Source organism: Parambassis ranga, chromosome 13 (genome assembly GCF_900634625.1).
Source record: "Parambassis ranga chromosome 13, fParRan2.1, whole genome shotgun sequence".
NCBI lineage: Eukaryota > Metazoa > Chordata > Actinopteri > Ambassidae > Parambassis > Parambassis ranga.
In genome coordinates this window covers 17,109,854-17,129,085 of record NC_041033.1, presented here as the reverse complement: position 1 = coordinate 17,129,085, position 19,232 = coordinate 17,109,854, and the positions used below count along the sequence as shown (strand labels likewise).

At 41.0% G+C, this 19,232-nt stretch overlaps 1 protein-coding gene across 11 annotated transcripts in view; it reads left to right on the top strand.

Annotated features, from left to right (window-relative positions):
• Positions 1-19,232, top strand: part of stx1a (syntaxin 1A (brain)) — a 55,552-nt gene that overhangs the window by 21,188 nt on the left and 15,132 nt on the right. For all 11 annotated transcript variants that reach the window (XR_003671563.1, XR_003671564.1, XR_003671562.1 and 8 more), the window contains 5 exons: positions 9,396-9,470; positions 12,807-12,880; positions 13,039-13,147; positions 17,912-17,985; positions 18,082-18,216. Coding sequence is in view for 6 of the 11 variants with exons in the window: in XM_028419053.1 (XP_028274854.1) it covers positions 9,396-9,470; positions 12,807-12,880; positions 13,039-13,147; positions 17,912-17,985; positions 18,082-18,216 (467 nt within the window). In the remaining 5 variants the exon portion in view is untranslated. The remainder of the gene's footprint in view (positions 1-9,395; positions 9,471-12,806; positions 12,881-13,038; positions 13,148-17,911; positions 17,986-18,081; positions 18,217-19,232) is intronic.

The following is a 19,232-nucleotide window of genomic DNA, read 5'->3' as shown; positions in this document are numbered from 1 at the left end:
TGTTGATATCAGAACAGAAACACACAAAGCAAACTAGAACGCATCCTGATGGGGACATGAATGGTTGTATCAGGTTTTATGGTTGTCCATCCAACAGCTGTCTGACCTTCTCCTGATCGCTTGTCTCATTGTGTGCTTATGTACATGTGTATGACGGTGAATAGTCATTGGAGTGAGAGCTCTTAACGTCAATACAAAATCTTTGATCAAAGCTAGAGTTCTTGGGTCATGTCAGGAAACTGGACAGAAAGCTGCATGCTGTGGGTGACAGAGAGGACATGATGCCGGTACATTAGAATGACGGAACCATTAGCTGCTAGCTAACTCTATCAGAAACTGAGGCTGATTAGCATTTAGGTAGAAACATGTAGCTTGCAGTCAGCTAGTTTTATACATTGTAACATGAAGAACCTCTGTTTCATGTATTCAAACTTGGTTTCATGGTTGCATTTCATTATTTTGACATTGTGAATGCAGGCAGCTGTAACAATGTGGACATTTTTTATTAAAGGCACTGCATTCAGTCACTTAAAATGCAATTCACTGTGTAAGTATGAAGCAAGTATTCAGAATATGTTTCTCAGATTGAGTAATGTAATAGAATACATTACAAATGCCATTTTAGGACATGTAATCTGTTCTGTAACTGAATACTTTTTAAAAGTATCCCTCCCAACACCAGAGTTGACACATTGGACTAATGCAATGTGTTTCTTATTCGGTGTGTGTGTGTGAACAGATTTTCATATTGCTTCAGCTGACTGTGATGTGCGTCAGCAAAGCTAAGTGCACAATGACATTTTAATGTGAAATCTGATGTACTTTAAGAGCCACACTGACTCATTGTCGAGCTGAAACTGCTGCTCACATGGACGACCAGCACAGTCTGTATTTTCTGCTCGTTTTACACCTTTTTCAGTCACTCATGTTTCTTGGTTTTCCTTCTCCCGTGGCGAGACAATTCTGCTCTGCTTCTGCTGGAGTCTCTTGCTGAATCTCTCCTTCCTGATGTGTATTAAGCGCCTCTCTTCTTTTTTTTTCCTCTTCTAGCAAAAAAGAAGAGAAAAAACATCCTCTCCTCACTTCTCTCATGGTATCATGGTTATAACCAAAATAGATGCTGCTACTTGTGTGTGACACAGAGAGCGGGATGATCATTTTATTTTCCTTCCAGTCTGATGATAAACTAGATAATAACAGTCGAGACAGAGGGAATCACACATGCAATATGATTAGTTTTTCTTGGTATTTCAGTGTCATATTAGGAGGCAGTGAACCTTCTGTTTCATAATCACATCTCCCCCTGCTGCCTCCCACCTGGCCAGCTACACGACCCCAAACCCTTTCTCTTCCTCCCCCTCTGCTGACAGAGGTGTTTCTCCAGCCCACATGCAGAGCCTATATTCATACTAACACACTGTAATATTATCTCTACGTCTGCTTTACACATTAATCAATATCGCTGTTTATCCGCTGCCACTAAATGAAGCATTACAAATTTCCACTGGGGAAATACAAAGTTTGTTGTTTTTTTTTAAGTGTGCGCTCAGCGCTCAGTGTTTTTACCAATGATGATAGATTAGGTAATCATCAGGTCATAATGTGTATTGAACCTTTATGATGCACATCCCTCCAGGAACGTTGAGTGTGCATTTATGGAATTCACATTTTCCCATCAGGTAATTGCGTTATTTGTTTCAGTTTGTGGCATTGTTTGTTGACCCCGTGTGAAGCGCTGCTTCTCATTATTTTGATCGATGAGACAGCACTTGAAAGATTGTGTAACAAAAGGTCAAAGGTTAGCGATGATTGCTTTTCCTGCAGGAGCTGGTTTTTACATTCAGATGCCCGCAGAAGAGTGTGAGGTTTATATACAGATTTTTTTGTGTTAAAACCTTCAGTTCTTGTGTAGTCGTGCTGCTTTCAAGACACTGATGTTGATTATTACTGTTTTTATTATTCAATAACTACTGCAGGAGTCTGTTATTTTTCACAAATCATCACCATGTAGCTGAATGTGTTTTGCAGTGCTGCATTACCATCGATGCTCCAATGATTATTTTTATTATCTTCAGGTTGTGCTTATGAGAAGGAGTGTTGTCTCATTTGTCTCCTCTGCGTATCATTTGAGAAATGTGTGAGCTGAATGTAAGTCACTTGAAATAAACATTGATTTAGTTTATCCAAACATTGGCCAGACCATAGATGTTCCTCTGGCAGAGCAGCCATGCTTTTAGAGAGCCTGTTGCTCTATGCGATTACAGTATGTGCGTCCAGTCATGTGACATGATGTGTGTTTTATTTTCATGCTGTGTAGGTGCGTACTTTTACGAGCTGGATATTAAATCATTAACCTGATGTGCCAGATGGTTTGTCACTCCCACTGAGGAGTCGTCCTTGGAAACAGATCGGAAAGTGAATGAAAAAAAAAAAATACTCTGCAGGTAAATCAAAAATTGATCACCGTCTATCACAGGCTGATCAGATCAACGAAACATATAACAATAATAAATAAATAAAAAAATCAACAAACAAACTGCAGTCTGAGGAGCTTGTAACCCAGCAGTCAGTGTCGCTGTTTAAAAGGTTCCTGCAGGAAGAAACACCCCTTATTATTAAATTTTCAGAAGACAGCATGTGTTTCTATCTGCCATTGTATTATCACAGTTAGAACTGAATCAATAACAATGGTGAAGATGAACCATCTATTCATATACCCACATATCCAGCCCAGTCTCACAGAGATTGTCATGGTAATTGTGAAACGTTGTCTAAATCAGCCCATGAGCTTGTTTTTGCGTAAACGTAATGATACAAATTAATGCTACAAAACAAAAAGTGGTCTCACCGGGTAAATGTTTGTGTGTCCAGAGCAAAAGTCTTGTATGTTACTGATAGACCACCTGTTTATTAACACTCACATTTACACCTGTGGCCAACTTTTTCTACCTCTCCACATGTGGAAATCATTGCTCAGACCATCTTGTTAAAGTCTAAATTGTCTGACATACACACCATCTAATTCCACCACTGAGAGGATTGTTTTGTTTTGAAAGCTAACCCTAAAGTGTTTGGACTCTTAGAGGAAACCTGAGCAGTGATTGTTCACTGCATGAACAAAAGATTGATCCTGTAGTGCACTTTACTGCGCCTCTTCATTTGTACATTAAAACCATTTGAGCCAGGCAACCTGATGGAAGGCTTTCTGCCACCATAGTAAACAAGTCTGAGTGTGGAGGAAGATTTTTTTTGACCTTGCCAAAACATTTGTGAATATTTTATCACAAATACTAAAGTAATGTTAAAATAGATGCAGAGCTAAGAGCAGTGGAGGAGCTCAGAAACTGTTTTCTCTGGTTGCACAGTTTTGGATGAATCATATTACTCCAGCTCTCATCAGCCTGTGAATTAATGTACACAGAATAATCTCCCTATAAGCCCTGACAATAGATGGTGTAAACACTTGTTACATACATCAGAGGATTATTACAGAAGACAAACTCACGTCACGCTGACACCCTGCCCTCACCAGTGATACTTGAGGGCTTATTTAACAACATTTCTCCATCTGTTTCTTTCAAACCACTTAGTGTTTGCACCTCCTGATATCTCAGCCTGCTGTTTATAAGGAGCACCTTCCCTCTGACTCTTAAAAGTCCTCGACTCGCAGCCCTGGAGATGCTTGTTTTAATTGCAGCCTGTGAGTGTTACTATTTCCAGTGTCGGTTTTTGGCTGAGTCTGCTCCCACCCTCAGAGGGCTGTTTGCCAAAGCTCCTCCACCCTCAACCAAAAATTTGAAAGTGTTCCCCTCAGCTCTCTCCATTCTCTTTGTTCTTCCTCGACTGTCTCTCTCTTTTATCACTCTCTATCTCATTCTCGTGCTTACATCTCCCTCATAATGTCTGAGCTGATGTAGTGTAATAGCCAAGGAGACACAGCTTTATTCTGTAGAATGATAATATCCGTATGAAGGCGAGGTTAATGTGATGTGGACATTCATGGAATGGACACAGAGGTCAAAGCCGAGATAACTCATTCACATGGGGATAAATCAGTTTAACTGCTCTGTGTCCTCTTGACTGGTAAGTGGCAGGTCATAGATGGCGTGCAAGGGTTAGCGCTCAGATCTCGCTGACAATGTCGAGTGCTGGAAGGCAGGGGGAGGTTTCAAAGTGACAGTAACATGGCCATGTAAACCCATAGTAACCCTGAAGATGATGCAGGAGGGGGTAATGTCTGCTCTTTGGTGCCCAAAAATAGAGAGATGATGCACAAGCAAGAGTGTATGATCCTGATAATTGTCTAAATTGAGTTATAGAGTTGAGTGTTACAGCTGCCATTCTCGGTCCTCACCCCCCTTGAACATGTAGAGACACGGAGAAATATGCACACATGGTCCATTTTCAGTGACTGAAGTATCGCCCTTATGTTACATTTTCCTGGTATGAACAGGCCAGTTTAAAAGGGCTCTTATAAGAAGTGCATGCATGTCAACATTTTTGTTTTCTAGCTGTGCAAAATAAATGTTCTGACACATCAGAAATGAAATGTACGTTCTTATGTGTGGACTTCTCTACTTCCTGACCTAATTTTGTTAGCATGCGGTCCGACAGTGGTGGAGATAGGAGGTGTTTTAGCCGCACTGGAGTAAACACAGATACGAGGTGATGTTGTTGTTGTTGTGTTGTTCTTGTTGTGTTCTCCACAGGAGAAGCCACAGATGTTTGCACAATAAATAAAAAAATCTGACTTTTCACACAGGAAGGTACAAACAAGACATCAGTGAGGTGTTAATGTGGAGCAGAGAGATCTAACAGTTCCCAGGCAGGATTAAAAAAAACACACAAAATAAAACTCATAGTTTAGTCATTAACTGTGCTGTCAGGTTGTCTTTGTGTTCACACAGTCTTCCTGCAGTACAGCATGTGTCAGAGATGTTTGAGGGATGAGCTCAGTCGCCGCCTCTCTGAAACACCAGACACCTGGACTCTAGCCGATCAATAAGCACAGCAAACACACAAAGGGACTGGTGATACATTTACAGAGAGAGAGAGAGATGGAGAAAAAGATAAATGGCTGCAAGTTAGAGACGGGAATGGCAGCAATTGACCCTGTGTTAGAGGGGAGGAAACAGAAGCAGCTCGATGTCTTGTCAGTGTCTTGGCACCCTGACACCAGACTGATGCACACATATTGTGTTGTTATAATAATCTGACCTGCTGTATCGCTGAGACTGGGATGGTGTTCTTATCTGAGTGGATACATGCAGCCGCTGTAGAGCCAAAGTTAATGTAAGAAAGAGCAGATCTGGAGTCGGTCAGGATCATTTCTTTCATTACACGTAACTTCTGACAGCGACAGCAGTGTGTGATGTCTGTTTCCTTTAATGATGTGATAAAGCTGCAGCAGCACTGTTACACAAACAGTTAAAGTTTAGCTTTTAGACAGAAAAAACAACTCAGTACCACTCTCAATGTGCTAAATATGAAGTTGCTGCCAGCAGCCGGCTAAGTTGGCCGAAACAGTGGAATCAGTTATCCTGGCTCTGTCCCAGGACAACAAAATATGGTGCGCAGCACCTGTAAATCTCACTAATTAACACATCCCATCCTGTTTGTTTAATCTATTAAAAAAAAATCAACAACAACGTAAAATGTCAAACTGCTGTTTTATGGCGGTTCTGACCGTTTCCTGGTCAGGAGCGGTTGCTCAGCAACAAGCAGAGAGTCATGGAAGTTAAAGTCCTGCACACAACTCTCCTTAAAACACATTGGTCATATTGTTTAATACCTTCTTTCATAACATCTTGTGAGGCACAGTTCTCAGCTGTTAGTGTTGTACAACCCGAAATTGTTTCCTCACATTTATTGAACCTGTATCACCACCATTTTTTAAATTTTAATCATTAGTCAGTAAGAAAAGCTGAGTAACAGGAGCTTTCTTACTTCGTTTTCTGTCTTCTCCTACTGTGTGATGGCCATGAATATTACGCTTAGAAAGGAACTACTGTACCGAGTACAGTGGAATAAATTGTCCCACACCATGTATTTTGTCATTGTGCTCCTGCTGGCCCTCTTCTACATTTCCTTCATTTCTTTCTGCCTCGTAGCATCTCTCTCTCTCTCTCTCTCTCTCTCGCACACGCTTTCCATCCCTCTGTCACTTTGAAACAATCTGAAGCTGGCGAGAGGACCGGCTGCACACATCGCCATAGCAACACAGTCTTAATGATGGAAACAAGCGTGACCTGAAGATTTCATTTGAGAGCGTCTGGGAAAGAGGGATGGAGTGCGAAGCCACAGCTCAATTGACTCCTCAGTTTTGCCCTCTAATTTGTTTCCCTCTCACTTCACCGCTACGTATTCATCTGTGTCTGCGCTCTTCCTCTTTTCACACAGCCAATAATGAGGCTCAATAGACACTCGATCGGGCAGGCTGGCCTCCTCTGTTGGGTAACCACAAGGGGGAAATCTAATCTAACCATTAACACACACATATCACACACATCACGGCCTCAAACTAACAGCTTTTCCTCTTTTTTTGCTGGTGCCTGACCTCATGGAGCAGGTTACCAGAGGTTGCTATGGTTACACAGAAATGAGAGAAACACTTAAACTCACACCTCTCTGAGTTTATGAACTATGGCATAAATGTGCACAACCACCAGGAGATGAATGGAGACTAAAGTAAACAGAACCTATACAGCGATCATTTGCTGCAATGAAATGCACTTGTTGCAGACTAGTGATCAGATTTGCTATTGATGATGCAGATTGATATTTTTTTCTGCAGGTATGAATGAATGATTAGTAGAAGTGAATCTACTTATTCAAATACCGCTGCAGGTGCTGCCTTCATTGTCCATATGCCAGCTTACTCAACCTTACTTTCTGTAGTCCCATTGTTATATATATATATATGTGTGTGTGTGTGTGTGTCCATCAGGTCTTTGACCCCAGCTCATTTCCCTACTCTGATCCTAATGCCTGCAGTCAGGCACTCTCACTCGTTGTCCCATTGTGATTCACAAATTTTGTAGAAAGAGAAAACAAACAAAACAAATCAGTGACTGCTCTGAGCTCCCCGCACCCCATCCCTACCCCACCCCCTCTGGCTCCCACCCATCAACTGGCAATCTCTGGTAATGACAATCTGAACCCACAAACGATTGTCAAACCCTATAATGCAGCATGTCTTACTATGCACCACACACATTCACACAACAGAGCTCTGTTTATTCATTTTGCCCTGAAGGCTTCAGCCCACCACCTCAGATCAGTCTGTGACCCTGTCACACTCAGAGGAAGCTGCATGCTGTTACCACTGGCACTTAACAATAGAAGATACTGTTTTTTTCCAATGTATACCAAGAATATATGCTTACAATGCTGTTAGTGTTTGTTCAAAAAAGACAAAAAAATTCTACAAAAAATGTAGAATTTGATATCCTCGTGTTTTGAATACTTGATTTGATTATAGTTCATTTCCTCTGTAGCTGTGTGGTCGGATTTGTTTCTCTGTGTGTTTCCTCTATGTTTTTAATTTCTCTTTTACTATATGTACTGAAACGTTGTTTTAATGAGCTCCCTGCAAAACACAGAGAATTTTATCTTTTCCCAGAGTAATCATGGTTGGTTGGTGATTTTCTTTGTAAAATTCGGACACCCATGTCAGCTTCAGATGTGCTCTGTAAGTCTAAGAGATTTTTTTCTGTAATTAGGACCAACTGATGGCGGCTCGTCATTATAGATTTTTTTTCTTTGTCTACATAATGTACATTGTTGTTTCCCTTCTTTTCCTTATAGAAGATAAATGTTGTTTCCAGAATGCCTTGCCTAACCTTCACAGCTGGATGTGAAATGATCTGATTTATTTTATGAATGAGTTTGAAGTTATCGGCCGGCGCTCTGCATGTCCACAGCTTTGTTCTGCTGAGCTGTGTGTGCCACAGGCTGATGTCTGTTGATATGGAAATACAGCAGTTAAGCAGATTACAAGCTTGTAGTGCTTTGCTTATAATAGGTCCACAATCTCCATTAAACTGTTACAGTTTTGCAATATCATACAAGCTGGTCACAGGATTTATCTTAGCAGGTGTTAGTGGGTATAAGCTGCTGATTAGCAATTATATGATTCTATTCAGTGTGATTAAACTGAAAGGATGACCCTCCACTTGTTTTCAGCTCAGTGTGCCAGCCATGTGGGCTGACTCCACTGTTTTTTATCATCTGTGTTATAATTCTCATAACACAGATGTGCACTGCAGCTGTCTGGAATGAAATAATTCCCTCATAATTTTTAAGCTTCCTTCTTATCAAAAATTGTGTGCAAATATTGTGTTTTAATAATTGAGCATGTAGCAGTGATTGAAGTCTTCCTCGTACTGTGTAATCAGTTTATACACCGAGGCTCTGTCTGTAATTGGGTGCAGATGTTTGCTATGAGTTTCAGTCGGGCAGGGCTACCACTGGCTCTTATTTGTCTGTGTGATTTATGCAGCTTTAAAGAAACAGGAAACACGCAGATACAAACTCATTATAGAGACGTACTGCAGGCAGTTTGCTTTGATTGAACAGGTTGACCTTTGTTACTTTTAACAGCAATATTTTATGTCTGCTGGCTTCCTGTGGCTTGATAACATATGGAGATTTTGTTCTCTTATGGCATTAAGATGATAAATGACTTGCTCTATCAAGTGCTAAAAATGGCAGTTAATGCTCCAGGGTAACGTGTGTGTGTGTGTGTGTGTGTGAGGAAGAAATAGTGAGTTAGTCTTCTTCTTTAGTTCTTTCCTCTAAAATTAAAACATGCTGGACAACACTTGGTTCATGATGCTAAAACATTAAATTTGTTCATCCTCTCCTGTCGGCTGTGGGCTGCAACAGATTGATTATATAAATATAATTCATGTTTCTAAATGTATAATAAATAAATCCCACAGCCACGCCCATTCAATGACTAAGATTATTGATCACTTTGTCTATAGCATGCCATATAAATGATAACTGTGATTGGTTACACAGTAATCCAGACTGTGTTGCCATCCTTTGTGTTTTCACGTGTTGCTTTGGTCACCAAAATAGCACATCTTAGTTGTCCCCACCCACATGAGTTTCACCTCAGAGTGCCATGTATAGTGTGTCTGTTTAAGGGTGAAAGTAGGATGCAGAGAGCAGAAGAGGGATGTGTTGTGCTGCTGTGGACTGAGGCAGATCAGATGTTTGTTTCTGCTGGCAGTCACACTGAAACGGAATCATTCCTGTCAGTATTGATTCTGTCTCTATGAAACTCTCTGGCATGCACAGGTTGTGTGTATTTGTGAGTTACTATTTATAAGGTTGTGTTTAAAGGAAGTTTAATTGTCCTCTCCTCTCCTCTCCTCTCCTCTCCTCAGAAACTAAAGCTGAGCTTGAGGATCTTATGGCGGACATCAAGAAGCTGGCCAACAAAGTACGCTCTAAATTAAAGAGTGAGTATAACTTTGTTCTCTTTTTCTTCCACATATATCATCTCAATATAATATAATGATGTTTTCTTGTGGGGCTCTTCTCTACCTGTTCAGTAGGCAGAGCATCATTCTGAAGGATCAACAGTGCATTGGGGTTAAGTCGGCTTCTGTGCCCACTTTTTTAACAACCCATTAAAGGAAATGTTACTATTGACTTCAAACTTTTTGCATCATCTGCACATCTCTTTAGGACTTAAACTTATCAATCCCCCTTGTACCAACTGGATGCTTCACTTTGCTCCTATTAAAAAAAAAATCATTGTCTTTGAGGTTTGGTTGTTATGGTGGATTCAGGTTCAGTGGCTTATGTAACAAATATATGTATCGTATGTAACAACAGGTGATTTTTTCATGATGAAATGAAACTTATCCACATTACTTTTTTTTAAAGCTCTCGATCTTTTCAGCTGTGAAGATTTTCTGCATCTGCTTTCCTCACATTGTTGTAAACCAACTGGATGGTCCACATTTTCATTTTTCTTGCGACTGACTGAATAATCTATAGGAAAAACAAATGGCAGCTTATTTCTGAAAATAATGTAAATTACACTTAGTTGCAGCCCTGAAGTCTCTACAGATACAGTAATATGATTGTGTTAATTTCCAGTGTATGCATTTGTCTGTCTGTTGTAATGTGCGATGACCCTGCTTCCTTCTCCAGAGAGTGGAGCGGCTAACAGGCCAGACGTACAGAGACAGTGAACTGTATAGGTTTTGGCAGCTGACAGACAACTCAGTTTACACTTGTGGATTCTGTATTGCAGCGGGCTGACTGATTAGTGTCACTCTCCACAGAGGTGGTGGCTGTGATTCATATGCATGAGTTTTCTCCACACACAGACTGACTAATGTTACAAAAAACTTACTGCGTGCAGACAGAATGGCTGTGCAGCTTGGCCTGTGACGCAACACACCTATCATGCAGCGTTATCTTCTTTGATTTCTCTTTCACGTCCACACCTTTGTTTGTTGCTCTGGTCTCATTTATATGATTTTTCTGACATGGAAACATGTCTATCCACCATATATCTCCTCCTCGCAGGGCTCAGGTGGTAAAGAATATGCATCAGTGATAACATATCTATATACAGTGTCTTACAGGGAAAAGTCAGTGCAGAGAGCCAGCAGATAATTGCCCCTATCCCTTATCCTCCTTGCTTACAGCCTACACACACACACACACACACGTACGTACAGGGATACATGCACTTGACATGAGTGCTGTCAGGCAGAACAGGTCCTGCATCGCATGGCTCTAACTGTGTCACTCTAGTTCTCATCAGTTGTTGCCGTAGGATACGTAGGACGTGCTTTCTGTGTGTTTGTGTGTGTATGTTCTATAGCAATAGATCTTAAAGAGGGTGAATCCTTGTTTGCCAAATCCACTTCGCTTGCATTACTTAATTTTTAATTGAGAGAATTTCTTCAATAATAGCTCAGATGGTAAGTTTGGTGCTTCACAGCTATATTTTCTCACAGATTTAGCAAACTTTCTTCAAGTTATGCATAAATTCTCTTGTGAATGCCTCTTGCATACTGACCCTTAACTTTAGCAGCAACACTGCCAAAAGAAGCTGTGACCTGAATTTAGTTACCCAAGTGAAAATTCAACATAAAGGTTTCTAATGTAGAACAGATTGGTAAATGTTTGCATCAACGTGTTGGAGCTCTTCTACTAGCCTGTACCATCTACTGTGTGCTGTGACATGCCTTGAGGGCAGCATCAGCACCAGAGATGCCAACAAGATCAATAACTTATTCACAGGGCTAAATCATTTGTCAAAACCTTGACCTTTATAAGTATTGCAGTATTTTTGCTGTAAAAGCCAAAAGATGATTTTCTGTGACCTGAGGAGACTTGGTTGGGGGTCTGTATCCATCACAGAGGTCGCCCTAGGAAGCACTTTGCAAAAGGGCAAGTGCTTTCAGAAGAATCACTGTCTATCAGGGCTACTTTCAACTAATCAGATCAACACATCTTAAAAGTTCTAGAGGATCTCTGAAAGATAACAAATTGTAGTTAGCATGGTGTTAAACTGTAGTCGGCAGTTTAATTCCTGCATTAAAGGCAGATTGTTGCTTCAACAGGCTGCTGATTGGTCAGAGATTGAAACCTGGAAGGATGGATTTTTGTGACTCGTGTGAGGCCTTGAAAAGCAGGACTTTCTGTGCTGTGGACAAAATGTGTCCTAACTATAACTAAGTAAATGGTCTATGTATGTCAGTATGTGTACAGCCCCTGAGAGCAGCATGAGGACTGATTTAACAAGCTCAGAGTGGAGTGGATTTAATCATATTTAATTTAATCACAAAAGCACAAAAGGAGTCATATTCAAGTCATAAATCCCATTTGACATTATCCTTAAATAATTGATGTTACGGAATACATTAAAGTAAATCAGAACCGTTGTGGCTCTTCCTGAAACTGTCAAAATCTGTCTGCCTTGTGAAAGGGAACGTTATTCTGTAGGGATGCTGTGTCAGTCTGTGGTGTTCTGTTGTTGCTAAATAAACATGCACTGAAAATGGACTGATTAGCACTGGCTGTGGTTATGTGTTAAACAGTGACTGACGCTAGTTTGCATGTCAGTGTTAGGCTTCTACACAAACATGGAGCATGCAGGGCGGTACATACAGGAGTTGCATGTGAAACATCTCCACATGTGCAGTCATCTCATCCCACTTTAAGTGACGCTGCTGATGTTGGGATGTGGATGAGCACACTCCTACCTCTCAGTGTAATTCTGTAATTGACTGAGTGCTTCACATGGCTCTTAAATTGACGGTCTCTTCATCATTGTGCTTAACAGCAGCTCCTCTGCAGTAACTTCCTGAGGTGTTATTCTGAAGGAGCTGTCATGAAGTGCTTATTACATGCAAACCTTTATTTTATTTTATTTTTTAAAAAAAAAAGAAAAAGATGATGAGAGAGTAGAGTCACCCCAGATATTTCATTCTGTATTACATGTCAGTGACCGTCACTCTAACATCCACAGCAATGTTGGTACATTATAACATTATAAAACCACGCCTGGCTGTAATTCACCATGTCCATTTGATTTCAGGTGATTAGTTTGATGTGCTGAAGGGAGACAAAGTCGACTCACTGTCTCTCTCTTCACTTCATGGCTGGGTTTTAGTGAAATTTACTGTTCATGGTCTCCTGAGGCTGAATTCCTTTCATGTGTCTTTGCTGTTAGGTTTCTGAGCACATATTCATCTTATCTTTTTTTTTACCCTAGAGTTACATTTTGTGTGTTGTTGGTGATCAGTGGTCTGTTTCTTGTAACTGGCCAGGTATCCAGCAAACCATTGAGCAAGAAGAGGGGCAGAACCGGTCATCGGCCGACCTGAGGATACGTAAAACACAGGTACAAGCAGCAGGAAGCATAAACCTGGGATCAGTATGTAGCATTCCTCACTGCACCTCCTGTTCATTTAGCAATCAGTTCACTCCTTAATTCGGTGTCTACTCCTGGAGAGCAGGCTCCAATGAAGTGTGTTGTTTTTTTCTCTGCTGTCTCTCCAGCACTCCACACTGTCCCGTAAGTTTGTGGAGGTGATGTCAGAGTACAACACCACCCAGTCAGACTACAGGGAGCGCTGCAAGGGGCGCATTCAGAGACAGCTGGAGATCAGTGAGTAGACTTTCTTTTCTTGTTTCTTCAAAGATAATTAGAAGAATTAGAATTAGAATCTGTGTTAGTCACCTAATAAGACCACAAACACTCACTCAGTCGTGACTTGCTAACCTATGTGATGCATAGGCCTATTATGTTTGGTGCCCCAGCTGCTTTTGGTCGTCTTCCTCTGTGTCACACTACATGGAATAAATGCTCATTACATGCTCATGACTATTATTTTGTGTGTGTAAGTGCTGGGTTCATCCTTTAGGCTGAAATTCTCAATTTCAAAAGTCCCATCCAACAAAAACATAGGCAAGCTTTAGTTTCTGAGCTTTTATTTTGAAGTTGTTTAGTGCCGTAGACAAAAATATACACAGCTGTTGTGCAGAGATGATGTTTTATACAACAATAGTATTTTTTTGTTACAGGTATGTGTTTGATAAACATGACAGGATGGCTCGCTGGCCAACAGAACAATCATGATTTGTCAGTACAGCTTGGACAGAATGATAACAAACGCTTCCAATACTACAAACCTTGTCTTTTCCCAACAGATTCTGCATTTCCACATCTGTTTTTACAGATTAAATTGTTACCCACCTCTTCATCAAATACCACTTGAAAAAAAAACAAAGTAAACGAAAAAAAACTGCCTTTTGTTATTTGAGTTTATGCCATCCATATTTTATTTTGAATCTGCCCAGTGTAGTGTACCAAAACAACCACTCTCACACTTGAACCACTTTCCAAAACACATACATCATCTACACCCACACCCATATGCATGCCCATGCCAGGTTTCTGCAGCTCAGATCTGTGCTCGTGTCACACTGTATGTGTAATGTGATTTGACAGGTATTAGCTGCGGGCTGCGGGCTCCTGGACCAGGCAACTGACATGGCCTCTGCCACGGCATCCTGGCAGACTGTGCCACACCAGCTGCCCCTAACAGTCATCATGATAGAGTCACGTTATACACAGAGCGTTCACACACACACACATAAAACACATGCATGAAGAGATGAACACTACAGTATGACTAATTTAGTGGTAATAGCAGAAGAAATCAAGTGCAGTTTTGTTGCAGGGTGCTTGGCATAGATGTAATTTCCTCTGGCCATCTGTCAGTTTTGAGTGGACACATGCGGCCATTTTGCATGTGTGAGCTCCACCCATGTATGTACACTACATGTGGGCCAGTCAAAAAAACAGCAGCATGCACACATCTCTCAGGGGTTAATCGAAAAGACTAACAGAAACCTTCAACATGGAGATAAACACACATACACACACATGCGCACACACACACACACACACACACACACACACCTGACTCACTTTTTCCTTGAGCTCCTCCAGACCCATTTGGATCTGATTTGTCAGCTGGTAGAGTCACAGGAGGCCTCAGCAGATATCACCTGTCATCAAGGAAGGGATTAGAACAGAAGAGACAGAATGAAATGGAACCTCCAGTTTTTATCTATCAATAGTTTTATCCTCCACTATTTAATTCGTTTAGGTTCAATGGCAGGAGAGCTGTGTTTTTGTTGTGCCAACACCTTTGACTAGTTTGCACGTAGATCAAGAAGATTGTGGGGAAACCTCGTCAAGTCTGACGGTCTGTCTATTGATGTTTCCTTTGCTGCTGCTCTCTCCTCTTCACCACATGACCCTGCTGGGTATAGACATAAAATAAACAGGAAAGGAAAGCTGTGACAACACTCGCAAACTGTTACATGATTGGTCACATCACCAACCCGGTGAGGTTCATGCCAGCAGACGTATGTTCGCTGCTTTTTTGTTTACATTTTAGAGTGAAGTTTCACTTTCAGTTAGACCTGCTGCTTTCTGCTGCTGTTAGGTCAGGTTTAGCTTTCAAAACAATCAGGGTCAAGGTGTTATTGTTGCTATAATAGGAAGTCCTATCATGTCTAAGACATGGTTGTCTAAATAGGGGTCCCCGGTTTTGCTGCTGTGTCATGGCTCATAGTCAGGCTACCCTGCATCTTTAAAACTGACCACACGAGTCCATTTTACCCCCAGTTTGAGTGCTACTGTTGCATATTGAGATTCAAACATGTTTGTATAAAGTGTAACAGGTGTTATTCTGTAGCATTTGAGTTTACTATCGATTGAGAATCCAGAGTATGTCACACATTCATTTGCCTCATTGCGCAGAGAGCAGACAGGCCGGCACAGCAGGACGAAGGGGATGTTGGTCACAGGCATCGCAGGGCCTCTTTGACATTTGACTGTTGTGTTTTATTTCTCAGCGGACACTCCTTTAGCTGGGAGACAAACGCTCACAATGCCAGAGGAAAAGAGAGACAAACAACAGAGGCAAAACAAATTTCACCTATATGTGTGCAAATAAGCAAAATGAGAAGAAAAAACTGTGTCTCACTGTTGTGCATGTGAAAAATGCTCTCTTGCTTTCTTTCCTGCTGCATGCATGAACATCCATTCTCAGGGGCCTTACTTCAGCTGTGTTACATAACAATGGAAATAAGATAATACTGTTACTGATCGCAACATGGTATTAATGATTAAATAGACCATAAACACTACGGGTGAAGTGAGACTTCTTGGGTTCATATTAAGCTTCTCAGGGTTTAGGTCTCCATGGTAACAAACAAGAGCCTCCCTCAGAGCCTGTCATGGCTTTAAAAAAAAACCAATGAGCAGGGTGCATGTGTATGTGTGTGTAGGAAGTGAGATAAATACTGTAGGGTAGCACCAGAGTGCCTTGGGGTTTTTCTTCACAATTATCCATGAGTCATTGTCACTCCTCCCTGTCCTTCAACTCTACTTCTGACCCTCTTTAATGTTTTAGTTTTTATCTTTAATGATAGAGCGAAATTTATTATCGGAGGGGTCAGGGGGAGAGGGAATGGATCTTGTTGATGTGGTGCACGTGGTCTCTTGTTCATCTTTGTGTGCCGTCCTCATCCTCTCATTTGTCAGGCTTCGAAATGTCATCGCTGAACACGAGTAGATTCTTAAACATGGTAATGAAACCGCACGACCACTTAATCACAAATAAATGAAATTCATTTGTTTGATATGGATATGAAGTTTGAATTACGTGCAATAAGCTGAGTGCATATAAGTGCCTTCACATTTAGACATACAAGCACACATTGACACATGTCAGAGAGCAGCTTCATCAGTATTCTGTTCATGACGGCAATCATTGGGACTGACTCCCAACCATCATCACTCACCATCAACCTGCCTCTACCATCGAGCCCCCCCATCACCAAACCACCAGCCTTGATCACACACACATACACTCTCTCTCTCTGATTAAGTCATGAATACGGGGTTTGGTAGCTGAAGCACATCTGTTGGGGGTCAAGCAGAGAGAGAAAAAGTTGAGCAGTATTTCACAAAGCTGGCTGTGCAGGTTCATTCAGCCTGTCTCCGTCCAAACGTAACAAAAAAAAAGCCAGCCAGCACGTCTAAAGCACTCTAATTATAGTAACACTACTGTGTTAACTTGCTGTAGCATAGCAATTAGCTTAGCCGGCCTGCTGTTCCTGCCTCGGTTTCTTTGAGCTCTGCAGATAAGTATGTTTTTCTCTAAAGGTCAAACCAATCCCCTCTTTGTCTGAGTGTACTTCTATAAAAATATGTAACGCTCTGAAATGCTCCATTTTGCATAAGAGTTCTTTTGATATTAAAGCACAATATAAACTTTACACTAAGGTTACACAACTTTTAGGGATGCACAATGAGAAATCACTATCAGCAGATAAAATGAAATCTTTTTTGTGCAATGTATCAACATTACTACAACACTACATGTTAATTCATACCTTAATTTAATTAATTAGGGTATGAATTAGTAAATTAATGTCACCACAGGAGAGCCTTAATGTTCTGTATCAGTATCTGCTTCGGCAGCTTTGGCATCAACGTATCAGGCATCCCTGTTTAGCTTCTGTCCTACAAGTTTGATTGTCTCACCTTTAAAAGACAGGAGGCGTTTAGTCATGTGTATACTGAGTGGGAAATGTCAGAAAGGCTTAGATCAATTGTAGTGATTCAATCTCTACTTGCAAATAATCTTTTGACATTTCCCAGTTGTCAGGGCAGGTATCACACGAGTTCTCACATCTCACATCAGTGTAAAAGCAGAAGAAAGTGAGCCCATCACCTTTTTTATTATCGAGTTCTTTATCTCCCTGTCTACTAATCTCCATCTGTATGACAGCAGTTCTTTGTGCTGATGCGTTTGCTCCTCATCCTTCCTTATTTTCCCCAACAGAGTTGTCCTACTTCGTAAACATTCATCTACACTAATATCTTCTCCGAGTTCTCCTGCAGAGCTGCTACCCTCGGGCTTCATTACTGCCCCACTGACACTGCAAGTCAGAGTCAGATGTTGTCGGCATCATCTCCAATCTCTCCTTTGCACATTTTAGATCCTCTGTGGGTCAACACACACACACGCACACACACAATACGGATGGGGTGCACTGTCTCTTTCTTGCGATGACAGCATACATCCTGTCAAACACCAGCGGAGCAGTGTACTGTATAAATCTGTCAGACCTGCAGTTTTTTCAGAGCTGAGCTTAATCTGCATGTTACAAAAGCTGTATAACTCCTTTGTCCTTAGGCCGCAGATGGATCAATAACCTCTTGTAAATCCAATTTTACTGCACTTGCATTTCTTCATTTCTGGGCTCAGTAATATAAAAACTCTACATTTTATAACACCTGCCATAAACACACATTTATCTGTGTGTGTGTGTGTGTGTGTGTTTTCAGCTGGGAGAAACACAACAAACGAGGAGCTGGAGAGCATGTTGGAGAGTGACAACCCAGCTATCTTTACCTCGGGGGTGAGTGATACAATAAATGAATGTGTATGTGAATCATGTTTTTTCCTCCAGATTTTCCACCTTTTATAAATCTCTGCTTGTGTTAAACATTCTCAGATAATTATGGACAACATCACCCAACAAGCGATGAATGAGATTGAGACACGGCACAATGAGATTATCAAGCTGGAAAACAGCATCAGAGAGCTTCACGACATGTTCATGGACATGGCCATGCTGGTGGAGAGCCAGGTGAAAACACTGATCCTCTCTCTCTCTCTCTCTCTCTCTCTCTTACAGCTGTGTTGTTTGGTTCTCAGCCAAATGCATGCAAATCCATCAAACCTGCAAATGCTAAATTTGCTTATAAATTGATGATCCATCTGGCTTGAGAGACATGATATCTATTGTATACAAAATGCTACTCCTGCCTAAAGCAGAGGTGAAATCAATAGGTGCCATTTCTCTGTAATAAAACTCAGCAACAGACAGAAACTGGCAGTGTTTTAGTTTACACACAAGTTGCAAAGTCTATTAGTATAAATATGGGGCTGTCTATGCCAGCAGAGTTGGACGGAGGTGATGTTTTCAGTTCCATCTTGTTATCTGTTTGCAAAATATCTCATTAAATTTAGACAGATTTGGGGGGTTGCTGATCATTTTTGGCCCAAAGATAAGTTGATTGGTATTTTGTGGTTATCTGCATTTGGGATTTTTGCCATCAGAACATTTTTTCCCCCACATAATTATCATGCTGCGTTCATAGGCTTGAAAGAAAATCTGACATCTGGGACTATCATGTTGGCAACTTAACAGTCCGTGTTCTGTCAGTGCATTTAATTATAAACACGCCCTGAGTATTACAAGCTTTGTGCATCTCACATCGTTCAGAGTTTGTATTATTTTGTCATGCTGCCACGTTACGTTACATCCTTTAATACCCTGATGCATAGATTTTCTTATAGTGAGCGTGGTTGTCTGTGTTCTCCTCGGTAAAAGTGTGGAGCTTCAGGTAAATCTGCCGTGTGTGAAGGCGTGGGCTGGACCTCCCGCAGAGATTAACTGTTTCCCCTCATCAGAAATGCTCTGAATTATGCAAAATACAATCTGAGCAGGAGAACACACAAAGTAGAAAATATGCTGAAATGACAAAGGAAGCGGTCGACTGCATGCATGACTTATAAACACACTAATATAAATTTGGTTGTCATACGTATACTCAGAGTAATTGTGATTAACTAACCTTTTCTTTATGTTGAGTCATTTAA